The following is an 18330-nucleotide window of genomic DNA, read 5'->3' on the forward strand; positions in this document are numbered from 1 at the left end:
GGCCATTCGGCCCCTCGAGCATGGTCTGTCATTCAAACAGATCATGGCTGATCTTCTACCTGAACTTCACTTTCCTGCACTGTCTCCATATCCCTTGATTCCCTTAATATCCAAAAATCTATCGATCTCTGTCTTAAATATACTCAATGACTGAGCCTCCACAGCCCTCTGGGGCAGAGAATTCCTAAGATTCACAACCCTCTGAGTGAAGAAATTCCTCCTCATCTCAGTCCTAAATGGCCGACCCCTTATCCTGAGACTGTGACCCCTGGTTCTAGACTCCCCAGCCCGGGGGAAACATCCTCCCTGCATCTACCCTGTCAATCCCCCTTCAGAATTTTGTATGTTTCAATGAGATCACCTCTCATTCTTCTAAACTCTAGAGAATATCGGCCTAGCCTACTTAATCTCTCCTTATAGGACAATCCCCCCATCCCAGGAATCAGTCTGGTGAACCTTCACTGCATTCCCTCTATGGCAAGTGTATCCTTCCTTAGATAAAGAGACCAAAACTGTACACAATACTCCAGGTGTGGTCTCACCAGGGCCTGATATAATTGCAGTAAGACGTCTTTACTCTTATACTCAAATCCTCTTGTAATAAAGGCCAACATACCATTTGCTTTCGTAATTGCTTGCTGTACCTGCATGTTAACTTTCAGTGATTGGTGTACAGGGACAACCAGGTCCCTCTGAACACTAACATTTCCCAATTTCTCACCATTTAAAAAACACTCTACCCAAATTTCCTCTCCCCAATCCTATTGCCTTACATTTGTGCATATTAATCGGCATTTGCCACTCACTAGCCCGCCCAACCGTTCAACCTGTCCACCTCCCTTTTGCATTCGGTTCACCTTTTGTTTGAACCTCTCCCCAATTTGGCATCTTCTGCAAACTGAAATATCTTTCTGCCTGTCCCCAGCTCCAAACCGTTTTATACACAGTAAACAGTGATGGGCCCGGTGCTGATCTCTGTGTGAGTTGCCCGTGACTCCTTGTCCTGTCAATGCAGTTCCATTCATCTGTTACTTCCTCTGGTTCATAGAACGATATAACACAGAAGGAGGCCATTCGGCCCATCATGCCTGTGCCGGCTCTGTGAACGAGCAATCCAATCAGTCCCATTCCCCCTGCTCTTTCCCCACAGTCCTGTAAGTTTAACCCCTTCAAATATTTATCCAATTCCCGGTTTGAAAGTTACTATTGAATCTGCTCCCACCGCCCTTTCAGGCAGCGCGTTTCCGATCACAACAACTCGCTGCGTAAAAATAATTCTCCCCCCCGGTTCTTTTGCCAATTACTTTATATGTTTCCTCTGGTACCGACCCTCCTGCCCCTGGAAACGGTTTTCCCTTATTTACTCTATCAGAACCCCTCATAATTTTGAACATCTCTACTAAATTGCTGATGATACAAAGATGGGTGGGAAAGCAAATTGTGAGGAGGACACAAGAAATCTGCAAAGGGATATAGACAGGCTAAGTGAGTGGGCAAAAATTTGCCAGATGGAGTATAATGTGGGAAAATGTGAGGTTATCCACTTTGGCAGAAAAAATAGAAAAGCAAATTATAATTTAAATGGCGAAAAATTGCAAAGTGCTGCAGTACAGAGGGACCTGGGGGTCCTTGTGCATGAAACACAAAAAGTTAGTATGCAGGTACAGCAAGTGATCAGGAAGGCAAATGGAATGTTGGCCTTTATTACAAGGGGGATGGAGTATAAAAGCAGAGAAGTCCTGCTACAACTGTACAGGGTATTGGTGAGGCCACACCTGGAGTACTGCGTACAGTTTTGGTCTCCGTATTTAAGGAAGGATATACTTACAATGGAGGCTGTTCAGAGAAGGTTCACTAAGTTGATTCCAGAGATGAGAGGGTTGACTTATGAAGATAGGTTGAGTAGGTTGGGTCTCTACTCATTGGAATTCAGAAGAATGAGAGGTGATCTTATCGAAACTTATAAGATAATGAGGGGGCTCGACAAGGTGGATGCAGAGAGGATATTTCCATTCATAGGGGAAACTAAAACCAGGGGACCTGGTCTCAGAATAAGGGGCCACCCATTTAAAACTGAGATGAGGAGGAATTTCTTCTCTCAGAGGGTTGTAAATCTGTGGAATTCTCTGCCCCAGAGAGCTGTGGAGGCTGGGTCATTGAATATATTTAAGGTGAAGATAGACAGATTTTTGAGCAATAAAGGAGTAAAGGGTTATGGGGAGTGGGTAGGGAAGTGGAGCTGAGTCCATGATCAGATCAGCCATGATCTTATTGAATGGCGGAGCAGGCTCTAGGGGACAAATGGCCGACTCCTGCTCCTATTTCTTATATTGTTAAATCTCCCCTTAACCTTCTCTGCTCTGAGGACAACAATTCCAGCCTCTCCAGTCACTAAAGTCTCACTCCCCTGGTATCATTCTGGTAAATCTCCTCTGCACCCTTTCCAAAGCCTCTTAAAAAGCCAGTTTTTAAGAGCTTTCCTCCTTCTCCGCGGCTTCCTACATTTGTATTTATTTATTCACAGGACGTGGGCGTCGCTGGCAAGGACGGCAATATTTCCCGCCTCACGTTACTCTTGAGGAGATGGTGACCATCTTCATGAACCCCCAGCGTAGTGATACAACTGAGCGGCTCGCTTTGCCACTTTGGAGAGCATTCAAGAGTCAACCAGACTGGTGGTGGAATGGAGTCACATTTAGGCCCAGACTGCATCGTTCCTCTGTTTCTTTCTCAACCCTCAGATCTCACGGGTTGAGGAGATAGACGGTTGGTCCCATCATTCACCCGGGTCCTAGATGCCCTCACTGCCCCGTTACCAGCTCACACCCCTAGTAACTTGCCGGGTAAAAATCTCTCGAGCCGAAGGGTGAGAGATAAAGTCTGGCTAACGGGCAGGGCTGTGAGAGGCCCCCCCCGCAACAAAAGCTGGATAATTTTTATGTTCCAATAAACAGTCCTTGGGGCACTAATCCTGTTTCTAAAGATAGCGGCAACAGCATGACTGATGTCACCAGCCGTTCTTTGAGCACCTTATATGAAGCGGGGGAAAAATTGATTTCCGGATGAGGGATTGTCCTATGAGGAGAGATTGAGCAGACTAGGTATATATTCTCTAGAGTTTAGAAGAATGAGAGGTGATCTCATTGAAACATCTAAAATTCTTACCAGGCTTGACAGGGTAGATGCAGGGAGGATGTTTTCCCCGGGCTGGGGAGTCTAGAACCAGGGGTCACAGTCTCAGGATAAGGGGTCGGCCATTTAGGACTGAGATGAGAAGAAATTTCTTCACTCAGAGGGTGGTGAATCTTTGGAATTCTCTGCCCCAGAGGGCTGTGGAGGCTCAGTCTTTGAGTATATTCAAGGCTGAGATCGATAGATTTTTGGGGGAGAAATTAGCCCACGTCCAGTATGGCGTGCACAATTTGAATGAAATGATTATTTAGTGCCCAGCACGTTGGGCCGCTAAATGACGTGGAATTGGGGTCTTTGTTTAAAGATGATGCGCGGAGCGGAAGTGGGGCACCGCGCTCAGAGTCGGCTGATGACATCAGCGTCACGCGCCACAACGCCCCTCCCCTTCCGTTAAAGGGGAGGGCCGCTGCAAACTCTTCAGCCGGTCTCCTGCCGCCCACAGGGAGGGTTTCGGCCGGGCTAGTGGCCCTGTACCCAGGAAAGGGGGCGCCGGGTTGCGTGTTGGAAAATCGGCCGACAAAAAAAAGATGGCGGCCACGGTGCAAGACCCTCCCCTGTCGCTGGCATCGCCCCACGCCAATCTCGCGTCCCACGGGGCAACTTCCCCCGTGGGGCGACAAGGGGTCGGCGCGCACGGTGACGACATCATCGTTGTGCGCACCCCCACGCGGGCCAAAAGGTAATGGGCCCGCACAAGCCTGTTTGCGCCCACGGCATCCCCGGGGGGGCAATGCTGGACAGGGCGTTTCCGTCGCCCCCCCCCCCACGCCCCCCACCCCCCAGCGATAAATCATTAGCACCCCGATAGCGCCTCCGGGAGCTATAAAAAGGGGCAATTTCGGCCCCATGGACTCCCGGGGAAATCGAGGGATATGGGGATCGGACGGGAAAGTGGAGTTGAGGTGGAAGATCAGCCATGATCTCATTGAATGGCGGAGCAGGCTCGAGGGGCCGAATGGCCGACTCCTGCTCCTAATTCTGATGGTCTCAGTCCGTTTGGTTTGATGTCTGCAGCAGAGCTGGAGGTTACGGGGGTGATCGTGACCTTGGACAATTTCTCCAATGAAGTCAATAAACGGACGGCTGACTTGCTATCACCCGGTTTGCATTAGTGTCCAAATTCAAAATAACCTCCTGTATACAAGCTGATTTTGTTGTCCACGAAAAATCCTAAACTCCTTTGTATTAAAAGCCTGGAGCTGATAATTAGCTGCACATCCAGTGGCAGCCTATCTCCCCCTCCGCCATTTGCCGACTGGATTTCTCCCATGGACATTAACACAGGACCAGGAGGATATTATTCGGCCCCTCGAGCCAGTTCTATCATTCAATCAGATCGTGGCTGATCTGTACCCAGTCCCACTGACCTGTCTTTGCTCCATATCCCTCGATACCCTCGCCCAACAAAAAACTGTCACTCTCAATCTTGAAGGCTTCAAAATGATAAAATTATAACATTCAAAGGTGTAAAATTCTGACGGGGTTGGACAGACTGGATGCGGGGAGGATGTTTCCCCCGGGGCTGGGAAGTCTAGAACAAGGGGTCACAGTCTCAGGATACGGGGTAGGAAATTTAGGACCGAGGTGAGGAGAAATGTTTTCACTCAGAGGGTGGTGAACCTGTGGAATTCTCTACCACAGAAGGCTGTGGAGGCCACGTCACTGAATATATTTAAGAGGGAGATAGTTAGATTTCTAGACACAAAAGGCATCAAGGGGTATGGGGAAAAAGCGGGAATATGGTGTTGAGATAGAGGATCAACCATGATCATATTGAATGGCGGTGCAGGCTCGAAGGGCCGAATGGGGCCTACTCCTGCTCCTATTTTCTATGTTTCTATGTTGACCCCCAACATCAACAGCTTTTTGGGGGAGAGAGTTCCAGATTCCCACGGCCCTTTGTGTGAAGAAGTGCTTCCTGACATCACTCCTGAACGGCCTGGCTCTAAGTTTAAGGTTATGCCCCTTGTTCTGGGCTCCCCTCATCAGAGGAAATAGTCTCTCTGTCATCCACCCTATCAAATGCCTTTAACATTTTAAACACCTCAATTCGATCTTCCCTCAACCTTCTAAACCCGAGGGAATACAAGCCAGGTTTTTGTACCCTCATATTTGTATGTTTTACGCCCGGGTGTCTTTCTGGTGAATCTGCGCTGCTCGTCCTCCCAAGGCCCATGTCTCCTTCCTGACGGGAGGGGCCAGAACTGAACACAGTGACTCCACATGAGGCTATACAACCCGAGCATCACTTCCTCACCCTTCATGTCCCAGCTCCCTTCGAGGTAAAGGCCAACGTTCCTTCAGGCATCTTGATTATTCTTTGTAGCTGTCTACTTGCGGTTGGCGATTTTAGTGTGCGATGTGCGAGAGCATCTGACCGGGCTGCTTTCTGCATTCTCCCAGCTGTACATTTCACTTTGTAACCCGTGTGTGTGCCATTAATAATGTATCCTGCTGACGTGGTACTTGTCACTTCATGGGCTGTGTCAGCTGTGGCTCAGTGGGCAGCGCTCTCGCCTCTGGGTCATAAGGTTGTGGGTTCAAGTCCCACTCCAGGGACCTGAGTACAAAAATCCAGGCTGACACTCCCAGTGCAATGCTGAGGGAGCGCCGCACTGTCGGAGGGGCAGTACTGAGGGAGTGCTGCACTGTCGGAGGTGAAGTACTGAGGGAGTGCTGCACTGTCGGAGGGGCAGTACTGAGGGAGCGCCGCACTGGCGGAGGGGCAGTGCTGAGGGAGTGCTGCACTGTCGGAGGGGCAGTACTGAGGGAGCGCCGCACTTTCGGAGGGGCAGTACTGAGGGAGTGCTGCACTGTCGGAGGTGGAGTGCTGAGGGAGCGCTGCACTGTCAGAGGTGGAGTGCTGAGGTAGCGCTGCACTGTCGGAGGTGCAGTACTGAGGGAGCGCTGCACTGTCGGAGGTTCAGTACTGAGGGAGCACTGCACTTTCGGAGGGGCAGTATTGAGGGAGCGCTGCACTGTCGGAGGGGCGGTACTGAGGGAGTGCTGCACTGTCGGAGGTGCAGTACCGAGGGAGCGCTGCACTGTCAAAAGGGCAGTACTGAGGGAGCGCTGCACTGTCGGAGGGGCAGTACTGAGGGAGTGCTGCACTGTCGGCGGAGCAGTACTGAGGGAGCGCTGCACTGTCGGAGGGGCAGTACTGAGGGAGTGCTGCACTGTCAGAGGGGCAGTACTGAGGGAGCGCTGCACTGTCGGAGGTGCATTTCTGAGGGAGTGCTGCACTGTCGGAGGGGCAGTACTGAGGGAGCGCTGCACTGTCGGAGATGACGTCTTTCAAATAAGATGTTAAACCGACAGTGTAACTATTTGTACTGCACTTTTTTATGATAGACATGGTGCCGAGAAGCAGGACCTGAGGCTCCGACTCTCGCCCCTCTTCCCCCTCCCACCCCCCGACTCTCTCCTCCCTCACCCCCCCTCCCCCTCCCCCCCCGCCCCTCCTGGCTGGCGTGGGGCCGAGAGTGAGAGAGAGACTGGGGGAGAGAGAGAGAGAGACTGGGGCTCGGGGGGAAGAGAGAGACTGGGGGGGGAGAGAGAGACTGGGGGGAGAGAGAGAGACTGGGGGGGGGTGGAGATGGAGAGAGACTGGGGGAGAGAGAGAGACTGGCGGGGGGGGGGGGGAGAGAGAGACTGGGGGGGGGAGAGAGAGACTGGGGGGAGAGAGAGAGACTGGGGGGGGGGAGATGGAGAGAGACTGGGGGAGAGAGAGAGACTGGGGGGGGGAGAGAGAGACTGGGGGGAGAGAGAGAGACTGGGGGGGGGGAGATGGAGAGAGACTGGGGGAGAGAGAGAGACTGGGGGAGAGAGAGAGAGAGAGAGAGAGAGACATGGCCGAGGGGGTGGGGTCGGGGCGGGGGGGGGGGGGCTGGTGTTCGGAGGGGAGAGAAAGAGAGAAAGAGTCGAGCGGTGGGAAAGAGAGAGCACTCAGGGAAGACCTGATCACGTTCTTACAACCCCCTACAAGGGACAACGTTGGGGTGGATGATATCCAGAAGGCACGACACTGTCACCATTCACTTCATACCCAATAAACCTGTTAACAATCCGTACACAATACCCCATCTATGGTGGGGGAGGGAAAGGATGCACTTGCTCTGGGGTAAGGCACTTCGGCTATGGGAGGCAGGTACTTGGACTGAGGTAAGGCACTTTGGCTGGTCCTTGCTGTGTTCTGGGGAGCTCTGTCCTCTGTTGCTTCAGGAAGTAAAAGTGGATCGAGTTACAATTTGCAAAGTCAGTAGACCTTGGGGATGGGCGGTTCCAGTTATACATTCCTGTGAAACTTCAGGGTGTGGCTTATCCTCCAAGGCGACCAATCATAGACAGATGGTGGAGCATGTTGGCCATTTTTGCAGTACAAATAAGCACGTCCTTACATCGAGACCCTGTCTGCTCTCTCAGGTGGTCATAAAAGATCCCATGGCACTATTTCGAAGAAGAGCAGGGGAGTTCTCCCCTGTGTCCTTGAGCCAATATTGATCCCTCAATCAACATCACTAAAATAGATGACCTGGTCATTATCACGTTGCTGTTTGTGGGAGCTTGCTGTGCGCAAATTGGCTGCTGCGTTTCTTCCATTACAACAGTGACTGTGCTTCGAAAGTACTTAATTGGCTGTAAAGTGCTTTGAGACCTCCGGTGGTTGTGAAAGGCGCTATATAAATGTAAGTCTTTTTCTTTTTTCATGTGAGTGAGGCAGAGGGTCTCCAAACTGAGCAAGGGCTCCAACCCTCGCCGGAGGGAACATCCCTGGGGCAGGAAAGGGAGGTTACACCGTGTCCCTCGGCACTATTTCTGGTCCTCAGATCGATGAGTTATCGAGTTACCCATCGGAAAACTAGCCCTCCATTCCGTCAGCCGTGGCTCAGTGGGCAGCACTCTCGCTCTCTGAGTCCGAAGGTTGTGGGTTCAAGTCCCACTCCAGGGACATGAGCACAAAAATCCTGTCCGAAGCTCCCAGTGCCAGTGCTGAGTGAGCACCGCACTGTCAACGATGTTGTCTTTTGAGTGAGACCAAGGTCCTGTGTTCCCTCTCGGGTGGACACGGGAGTTACAATACTGCTATTGTAAGAAGGGTGTGTGGGCGTGTGCTGGCTGACATTTATCTCTCAACCAACACCTTCAGAAACAGATTACCATGGCACTTATCTTATCGTGGTTTTGTGGCATCTTGCTGTGTGCAAATTGGCTGCCGCGTTTCCCTACAGGGCCACAGTAACCACGCTTCAAAAAGTACTTCATTGGCTGTGAAGCATTTTGGGATGGCCCCGAGGTTGTGGAAGGTGTAGAAACAGCAGCTCTCCCTCTCTCTGTACGCCTGGACACAGTCTGCGTGTGCTGTGCCGTCGGGGTGTGAAGGTGGGCGCCAAGTGGTCCTCAGTGCCAGTCTTACTGTCCTGCTTTTGCTCTTCATTGCAGCCTCCATTGTTGTTCAGAGGTGGTGGTGCCACATGGAGCCATGTTTGGAGGGTGAGGAGTGCAAGGTCCTCCCGGATCTGAGCGGATGGAGCTGCAGCACCAGGAACAAGGTCAAAACCACCAAGGTTAGTCACAGCGTCTCGCCGGCCCCCCCAGGCCCCGCCGTCGCCCCTCCACCCACACCCCACCCCCCCATACCCTCACCCCCCACCCCCTCAACCACCCCCACACCCCCCTTACCCCCCCACCCCCTCAACCCCCCCCACACCCCCCTTACCCCCCCCCACCCCCTCAACCCCCCCCCACACCCCCCTCACCCCCCACACCCTCAACCTTCCCCACACCTCCCTCACTCCCCCACCCCCTCAACCCCCCCCACACCCCCCTTACCCCCCCACCCCCTCAACCCCCCCCACACCCCCCTCACCCCCCACACCCTCAACCTTCCCCACACCTCCCTCACCCCCCCACCCCCTCAACCCCCCCCTCACCTCCTCAACCCACCCCCTCAACCCCCCCCACACCAACCCCCGTCCCCCCACCCCCTCAACCCCCCCCCACACCCCCCTTACCCCCCCACCCCCTCAACCCCCCCCACACCCCCCTCACCCCCCACACCCTCAACCTTCCCCACACCTCCCTCACCCCCCCACCCCCTCAACCCCCCCCTCACCTCCTCAACCCACCCCCTCAACCCCCCCTACACCAACCCCCGCCCCCCCACCCCCTCAACCCCCCCCACACCCCCCTCACCCCCCACCCCCTCAACCCTCCCCACACCTCCCTCACCCCCCCACCCCCTCAACCCCCCCCTCACCTCCTCACCCCCCCTCCCCTCAACCCCCACCCCACCACCCTCCAACCCCCAACCACCACACCCCCCTCGCCCCCTTACCCTCACCTCCTCACCCCCTGCCCCCACCTCCCCTCCCCCTCACCCCCTCCCACTCACCCCCCAACCCCCCCAATATCCCCCATCCTCCTACCTCCTCAACCCACCCCCCCCCCACCGCCCCGAACTCCCCTCACCCCCCCACCCCCTCATCCCCTCCCAACCCCCTCAACTCCCACCCCTTCACCCCCCAGCCCCCTCCACCACCCCCGTACCCCCCCTCTCTTTACCCCGCCCCCCACAAAGGTCCAATGCCCAAGTGGCCATCAGACCCACATATTCTCCTTGCATTGTAAAATTCTCATCACTGTGCTAATGCACCTCCATGGACCTCGCCCTTTCCCTGTCTCTGTAACCTCCTCCAGATATCCCTCCCTCCATGCTCCTCCAATTCTGGCCTGGGTGCAGTTTTAATTGGATTTATTAATTGTACAACATTTTACATAGGATTACATGGGATATACGGCACAGAAACCGGCCATTCGGCCCAACCAGGTCATGCCGGTGTTTATGCTCCACTCGAGCCTCCTCCCGTCTTTCCCCATCTAACTCTATCAGCATAACCCTCTATTCCCTTCTCCCCCATATGCTTATCCAGCCTCCCCTTAAATGCATCGATACTATTTGCCTCAACCCCTCCCTGTGGCAGCGAGTTCCACATTCTCACCACTCTCTGGGTAAAGATGTTTCTCCTGAATTCCCCATTGGGTTTCTTGGTGACTATCTTATATTGATGGCCTCTAGTTATGCTCTTCCCCACAAGTGGAAACATTCTCTCTGTATCCACTCTATCAAAACCTTTCATCATTTTAAAGACCTCTATTAGGTCACCCCTCAGCCTTCTTTTTTCAAGAGAAAAGAGACCCAGCCTGTTCATCCTTTCCTGATATGTACACCCTCGCATTTCTGCTATCATCCTTGTAAATCTTCTCCACACCCTCCCCAGGACCTCTATATCCTGTTTATGTCACGTTTACACCAGATTGCCTCTACAACATTGCTTGCACCTTTCTTCATCCGTCTCCAGACGTTCCAAAGTGAAATGATTGACAGCAACCTCTTACCACACGAAGGCTTAGATTTTCCTGATGTCATCGGTAAGATGGACGGGGCTGCTTTCCGTCCATGTCAACCCAACGGCCCCTGATTACCTTGTCCATGGGGGTGTGGGAGGGTGGGGGGAGTATGTAGCGTGAGAATACAGCAAGAATCCTGATTGGATTGTCTGCTGCCGAGAGGAAGAGAATTCAGGATTGGCAGCAGCAGTTAAAGGGCTGCTGCAGCTGTAAATTCTGCTGCCCGAATCCCAAGCAAGTCCCATTGACCCTTCACCACCACCCCCCCCCCCCCACTCCGCCCCCCTCTGGGCTCGCTGACCTACATTGGCTCCCGGTTAAGCAACGCCTTGATTTCAAAATTCTCATCCTTATTTTCAAATCCCTCCATGTCCTTGCCCCTCCCTATCTCTGTAATCTCCTCCAGCCCCACAACCCCTCCCCTCCCCACCCCCCCGCCCCAGTGCCTTCAGCTACCTGGGTCATAACCTCAGGAATTCCCTCCCTTAACCTCTGTGCCTCGCTACCTCTCTTTCCTCCATTAAAACGCATCTTATGCGGCTCGGTGTCAAATTTTCATCGCGTAACACTCCTGTGAAGCGCCTTGGGCTATTTCACTACGTTAAAGGCGCTATATAAATACAAGTTGTTGTTGTTGTTGTTAAAACCTACCTCTTTGACCTGTCCTAATACCTTCTGATGTGGTTCAGTGTCAAATTTCGTTTGATGATCCTCCCGTGAAGCGGCTTTGGACATTTAACTACATTAAAGGCGCTACATAAATGCAATTGATGCTGTTATTGGGAGGGATTGAAGGAAATTAGTTGGATTGCACAGATTTAAACCAGGGGAAATGGATTGGTGTAGATCCCGGCCCTAGCGTAGGGTGGGCTGAAGGACAATCTGAAGGTCAACCTGTTCAATCCTCGAGCTTTTCGCTGTAACAAGATAGTGCGCAGATCGGCTGCTAATGGCGTTTAATCAGATTGTCGGTAGTTTGTCATTTTCATCCCGAGCCAAAGTTTTTTTTTAATGCAGACATAGAATCAGAGAATGATACAGCACAGAGCGAGGCCATTGGGCCCATCGAGCCTGTGCCGGCTCTGTGACAGAGCGATCCAATCAGTCCCACTCCCCCCGCTCTTTCCCCACACTGCTAATGTTTCCTTTTGAAGTATTTATCCAATTAAAAAAGCAGAGCATTCCTTCTTTGCATAACCACAAATGTAGCCAAACTGAACATTAAAATAATTGCCGCTCCGCTAGACTCGGGCAGACTCTCCGGCAATCTCCATCTCAAAATTGAGTCCCATTCTTGCTCTTTGGTCCCCACCCTGCAAGAAAACCTCACACAACTGTTGAACATAGTAATTAAAATCCTTTAACTGCGGACATAACACCAGCAAATGGGACAGAGTCTCATCCCGTGTCCCACACACTGGGCAAGTTGTCACCTCTACTTGCCCAATCTTACATAAGACCATCACAGTAAAACTCCGGCTGTGAGCCAATTTGAAATCCACTTCAATCCACTCTGGACATTTAAGATTCACCCACACTCCCTTCCAAATCCTGTTGAAGTCCAGCTGTGGGTATATATTCTGCCAAAATTCCTGACCAGCAGGTGTCTTAAATCACCATTCTGTAAATACCCCATAGAAATCTCCAGTATTACCGTTGTCAACTTAGACCAACTCCTCCCCTTTCTCCAGCAGAAAGCTTGGAAAAGTGGGACGCATTATACCTCCTTTGGAGATTTTTGTATTTATTTCTTCCAACCAATCCTGTAGCATTGCCCTCACAATCCTCTCACACATGATCTTAATTGCTTTTTCCCCTACCTCCTGATCCTCCTCCCAAACCATATCCCTCACTACCGCTTCCGGCAGCCAACCTGGAATTACCTCACATAATACATCTTTCACATATATAATACCGGCTTTTATAAAAGCTTGATTAAATAATCCCTCTCCTTCAATATTGATCCACCTGTTCAAAAATAAGGGCTGTTCTAAAAATCCCTCAGCACCTTTGGGCATAAACTGCACACTTTAAAAAATGGGTCCCAAGTGTCTACAACCCCTTTATAAAACCAGGGAGCGGTTTAATCGATTTCAAAAACATTGTTGTATTCCATATAAAATATTCCCTGTCCTCCTATCCCACTTAATTTAAAAAAAATGCTGGCAACAACTCTTCCAAAAACTTGTATTTGACTTCTGAAGAAATCTCTTCACCCATTTAATTCTAAAGGATTTGTTCTTCAAATCAATATCTGGGAAATTGAGTCCTCCCTGATTTCGCTGTCCAATGATGGTATTGTAAGCAACCAGGGCTGGCTTCCCTTCCCATAAAAACTTTACACAGCCTCTCGAATAGACTTTTCCACCCACTCAGCAATATCCTCCACCGTCAATAAGTACCATGGTGTCGATAGCAGGCGAGCTGACACCACTGTCGCTCTTCCTTGCACTTTCAACCACCTTCTTTCATATTTTCCCAAAATCTTTTTAATTTTCATAACTTCGGTGCCAATTTAATCGATCCATTTCATCCCTATCCTTCTTACATCCCATTTGCACCCCCAGAACTTCCAAAACCTCCACCACCTTAAAAGAGCTTTCCTCCAACCCTCCCCCCAACTCCTTCCCACGGCCAGCATTGGGACTTACTATAATTCACTCTGGCTCCTGATGCTCTACAATACTCCTCCACTACTCCCATAGCTTTCCTCCCTGACTCCCCATCTCTCAACGTTAAGGTCGTGTCATCTGCATATTGGTGTATCACCGACACCTGCCCGGAACTGGGAACCGCAATCCCAACTGTGCCTTGTTCCTTTCGCATCGTGTAACCCAATGGTCCTGCTCCCAATGTGTACAACAATGGGGACAGGGGACAACCCTGTCTCACTGATCTCTGTATTGGAAAATACTTGGATAAAAAAACATTACATTTAACACAGCTAAATGTGTTTGAATAAAAAATCCTTATCCACTCAATGAAATTTTCCCCAAAACCAATGCTCCCAAAACCATCAATAAAAACTCATGAGAGACTCTGTCAAAGGCTTTCTCTTGATCCATCTTTAGCACATAAGCTTCCCTCCCACACTCTTCCATGAGCTCTATCACATCTCGGATTGAGACCACAGAGTCAGCGATGTCCCGGCCTATGACTCCATGGAACTGAGAGGGCGAGACTATCTGCGGCATCACCTCCTTCATACGATTTGCCATAACCCTCGCCAAGATCTTATAATCCACATTTAATAATGTGATGGGTCTCCAATTCTTCAGATCCCTTCTATCTCCTTTATTTTTATAAGTTAAGCTTATGACACTGATCCTCATAGATGGGGCTAGGCTTCCCTCAGTTTTAATCTCCTTAAAAACCTCTAAGACTAATGGACTTAAAATATCTAAAAATTCTTTATAAAATTCTGCACTTAGTCCATCGGACTCTGGCGTTCTCCCGCCTCATTCCACTTATTGCTACTTTTATTTCCGCTAATCCTATTTCTTTGTCACACATGCTTCTGTCATCCTCTTTTAAAGCCTCTTCAATAAAAGCATTAACCTTCTCCATCGCCAATTTGGAAATGTCTTCTTTTGTATATAACTCTTGATAAAAGCTACTTGCCGCCTCCATAATCTCCCTACTTTCATTAATGATCTTTTCCACAACCTTCAACTCTCCAATTAATGATAACCTTTGTCGCAACTTCTCTTGCTCTAGAAAATATCGAGTGCATCTTTCTCCCGCCACTGCATCTTTAGCCTTTGCACGGAGAATGGCCCCCTTGCATTTTCCAGCTTGCAATAATTCCCACTCTTCCGTTAAAACCTTTCACTTAGTCTCTGCTCCTTTATCCCCTCCGTCAACTGCTGTACAGATATCTGTAAACCTTCTGTTTCTCTCCTTGACGCCAGTTAGCTGTTGCTCTTTCTTTCCCATAACATACCGAAAAACTTTTACCTCATCTTTGAAATTGTCCCACCAAACTCTTTTTTCTTTCAAGAATAAAGGTTCCTTCTGAGCATTCTTTATTATCTTTAAAATCCCTTCTTTAAAAATAATTTCTTTCAGGTATTGATTGTTTAAAATCCACACCCCTGGACCGATCTTAACTCTGCTGTTCCTAATTTTAAGAACCAAAGCCGAGTGGTCACTAAAAAATATTTTTTTATAGTAAATCTCCATCACCTCAGAACTTAACCCTTCCCGCATTAACACAAAATCTATTCGGCTCTGTTTTAAAATATCACTCACACAATCTCTTCTGGAGAAACCCGTTTTATGGGGTTCCGATCCCTCCATAAGTCTCTCAAATTTAAATTTGTCATCATTTTTACAATCATCTCTCGAGTTATCATCCTTAAAGGTCATCTGGGCTGAAATGTCGATCCGGGATAAAAATACATTAAAATCCCCCACTGTACAAGGGTTTTCTGTCTCTGTCACTTCTGTGAATAACCACCGAAAAAGCTCACGACACTTGCAATGGTCATTCGGCGCATAGATATTAAAGAGATCACAATTCAATTCATCCATTTGTACCTTTAGCTGTAAAAATCTCCCCTCAGTGTCCTTGTCCACCAATGCAACGTTCTCCTTTATGGACAAACTCACTAAAACAGCCACCCCTCTACGGTTATTATTTGCACAACTTGCAAACACTTCTTCCTTCCAAACCTTCCGAACTCTTTCTCGGATATCCTCACTCCAAAAGGTTTCTTGCAGACACAACAGGTCAGTGCCTTTAAAACACTGCAACAACTGCTGCAATTTCTTCTCCCCCCTCAGTCCGTTCACATTAATCGAGACCAATGTAATCATTGCTCCTAATAATCCCCTCACTAACCTTTCCCTTTCCACATGATCCCCCCCACCCCCCAATTCCATGTCTCCATCCCCCTCTGACTCCTCACTCTCGAGCTCTTCTGTAATCTCCTGTCCCTGTTTCCTGTCAGATACAGAATCTCCCTTCGACAGTCCTCCTAGTAACCCGGTTTCTCCAACAGTGCCACTCCCTTCAGCCTCACCTCCACCGCTGACCCTTGCTCCCCGTTTCTCCTCTCTCTGGGTCAATGGCGCGTCTCCATCCATCTTGCTCTCTATTGGTGTCTTTGTCTCCCCGCTCCCGTCCTGCTGCCCCTTTAAGACTCCTGCCTCTTGCACCCTGTCCTGGTCTTTCTCCCTCCTGCTCCCCAAGATGTACAACTCCCCATCTCTCTTTGGAGTACTTACACTTACCCCGCACCCCACACCCGCCACTGCTCTCCCTACGGACACCTGAAGACGAGCCATGTTATAGCTCGACTCTGACCCTGACCCGTGCTGCCCTCCACTGTGTTTGTCCTTATCCACCGTACTTGGTATGTTTTCCACCATCTCCATCCTGTTCTCTGCTCCGTAATTTTCTACCTCTTCTTGTGCTCTTTCCTCACTCCGTTCGGCGGCTGTGTCCTCCTCCTGCTCCGCTCCTCCGGCCACTCCACTCACACCTCCTGCTCCTTCTCCCATCTCCTCGTCACTCAAGGAGCTTCCTTCTGCCTCACACTCACAGCGGGTGGGGCCTTTGCGACAAACCGCACAGCTCTCTGCCTTGCAGTTCCGAGCGATGTGTCCAGAATTGCCACGGTTATAACAGTACGGGTCTGGACAGATTATTACTAGATGGTTGTGTCCAAGTTAGTAATAGCAAACCTTCACCTGGTTATCATGCAGAACCCGGAAGTACTGCACTCCTGTCATTGTCTCGAATTTCATGCTGTAGGGTAATGACTTCACCCCCTCTGGGAACTGCACCTTGACATAACGGGTTCCATCAGCTGCCCGTGTTCCAGGATAGTATCTCCTCTTTATTACTGAGCAAAGTTTAATGTCCACGACTCCAACTTTTTTATCAGCACATCAACCTCAACATAAACCGGCAGGTTTAAGAATGAAACTACCATCTTCGGAATACAGCAAAGATACATCCAAGTCCTTCTCACCAACCTTCAGGCTCAGTAAAAGTCTATCCACCTCCTCTCGCCCACTGACCGTCACTTCAAGCCCAACATTCGGCTTTGGTCGGCAAGCAAAGCAACTTCCCTCCCCGCAGTCCTCGTGTACTGCCTGGATAATATCCCAAGCTCACATCTCCTTATCCTGGCAGTGAACCACCACCGTGTTTTCTTTTCCAAACCTCCTGGGGTCCCGGCCCAAATCTTTGGGCCTTTTATTCTCCCTTCTCAAGACATTCTCTCCCCTGGTTAAATTCACACTGGGAGCATTGTCCTGAGAGAGGCCCGGCACTCCAGGCCCCTCAGCAGCCATCTGGCTGATGTTTATGGGCCAAAAGGGCCCTAAAATTTGGAAAAATAGGACCAAAAACCCACTAGCCGCTTCTTACAAACTCACTCCAACTCCCTGCAGAAATCAGCAGTACCTGCTCACTCCCAGCTAGAGAGTGCTGCCCACTGGTCCACGACTGATACACGGTGATGTTACCAGACCAGTGGGGGGCTGGTGATCCAGGAAGTGAGTGCCAGAGCCCATGGGCTATCAGACTGCTTCACCATGATGAGCTGCTGCATCACACTGATTTAACTATTTGTTGTATTCCAGGTCACTCGATAGTCCTTTGGGAATACAGGAGGCAGTGTTTTAGTTTTTAAAAACCCGAAAAGGGGTTCCATCTTTCAACTTGTGGGGGCCCCACAGATTGGAGCGGTTAACCTGACTTATAGTTTGTTCCCAAGCAGTTGCTTTTGTCCGAATGGGAATCGCTTCGGCTGCCAAAGGAACGTCGGATATAACGAGGGAGCCCGGGACACTCCGCAGGAGGAGAGGACGCTTCGGGGGGATTCTGGTGATGGGCGAACCCGGGAACGCTGGATGGGACAAAGGCAATGGTGTAGCCTTCGCTCGTGACACACGGCGGGGGGATGGACATTAGGCGTGCTGACAATGCAGCTTCCTTCCAGCTCACCGGGGCCGGAATCAAGAGGGGAGACCCCCCCCCCGCTCCCCCCCCCAACCCCAGCCCCAGCGCCCACCGGCCCAAACCTCTTTGTCATAAAGGGATAGCGTTCCCCTGTCCCATCGCCCAGCCCAGACACTCTCTGCAACGTATCCCAGTACGGACAAGAGGTGTGTTCTTCAGGAAGTCCGCACCGATCTGACATTGAGCTGCCTTCAAAAGGGAAAGACAGAGAAAGGTCGACGGGAAGCGTTCCGACAAAAGCGTCGTTTTTTCTTTTGCCTCTTTCCGTCCAATTCCAGTCAGCGAAACGCGGTCCGTGGGTGTCAAGGGGTTGAAGCAGCCGCCTCTCTGGGGCAGCCACGGCGCTGTGTGCAAAAAATGGCCGCCACATCTCCGCACTCCACAGGATTGGCCGACAGTGACAGCAAGTGCTAATGTTTGAGGAGCCCCGTGACCCGCTGAGGGCGTTCAGTGGACAGCCAGCATCATTGAACAAGTGCCCAGGCAACCTGTGAATTGGCCACTGATGCACCTGACCGGGTCTAGCCTCAAAGGACTCGCTCGCCCGCAATCCGACTGGTCATACTGTCGCACCGCTCCTGGGATCACCGCTGTTTCTGGACCCACTCCCCTGCCTCCCTCCTCCAATTGCTCCACTCATTACTGACACTGCAGCAATGCCTCGTCCCTATTTTTATAACGGGCTTCCTGACTGGCTCCTTGTGACATTCTGTAGACGAGTAGTGAGAATTAATCGGATCTTGTGACCTTCTGTACCC

At 50.8% G+C, this 18330-nt stretch overlaps 1 protein-coding gene across 1 annotated transcript in view; it reads left to right on the forward strand.

Moving 5' to 3' along the window:
* Positions 1–17384, forward strand: part of LOC139228043 (chemokine-like protein TAFA-2) — a 75989-nt gene extending 58605 nt beyond the window's left edge. The window contains exons 3-4 of the mRNA XM_070859192.1: positions 8632–8756; positions 17331–17384. Coding sequence (XP_070715293.1) covers positions 8632–8756; positions 17331–17384 — 179 coding nt within the window. The remainder of the gene's footprint in view (positions 1–8631; positions 8757–17330) is intronic.
* The last annotated feature ends 946 nt before the right edge of the window (positions 17385–18330 follow it).

The sequence above is a fragment of the Pristiophorus japonicus genome, chromosome 17 (assembly GCF_044704955.1).
Source record: "Pristiophorus japonicus isolate sPriJap1 chromosome 17, sPriJap1.hap1, whole genome shotgun sequence".
NCBI lineage: Eukaryota > Metazoa > Chordata > Chondrichthyes > Pristiophoridae > Pristiophorus > Pristiophorus japonicus.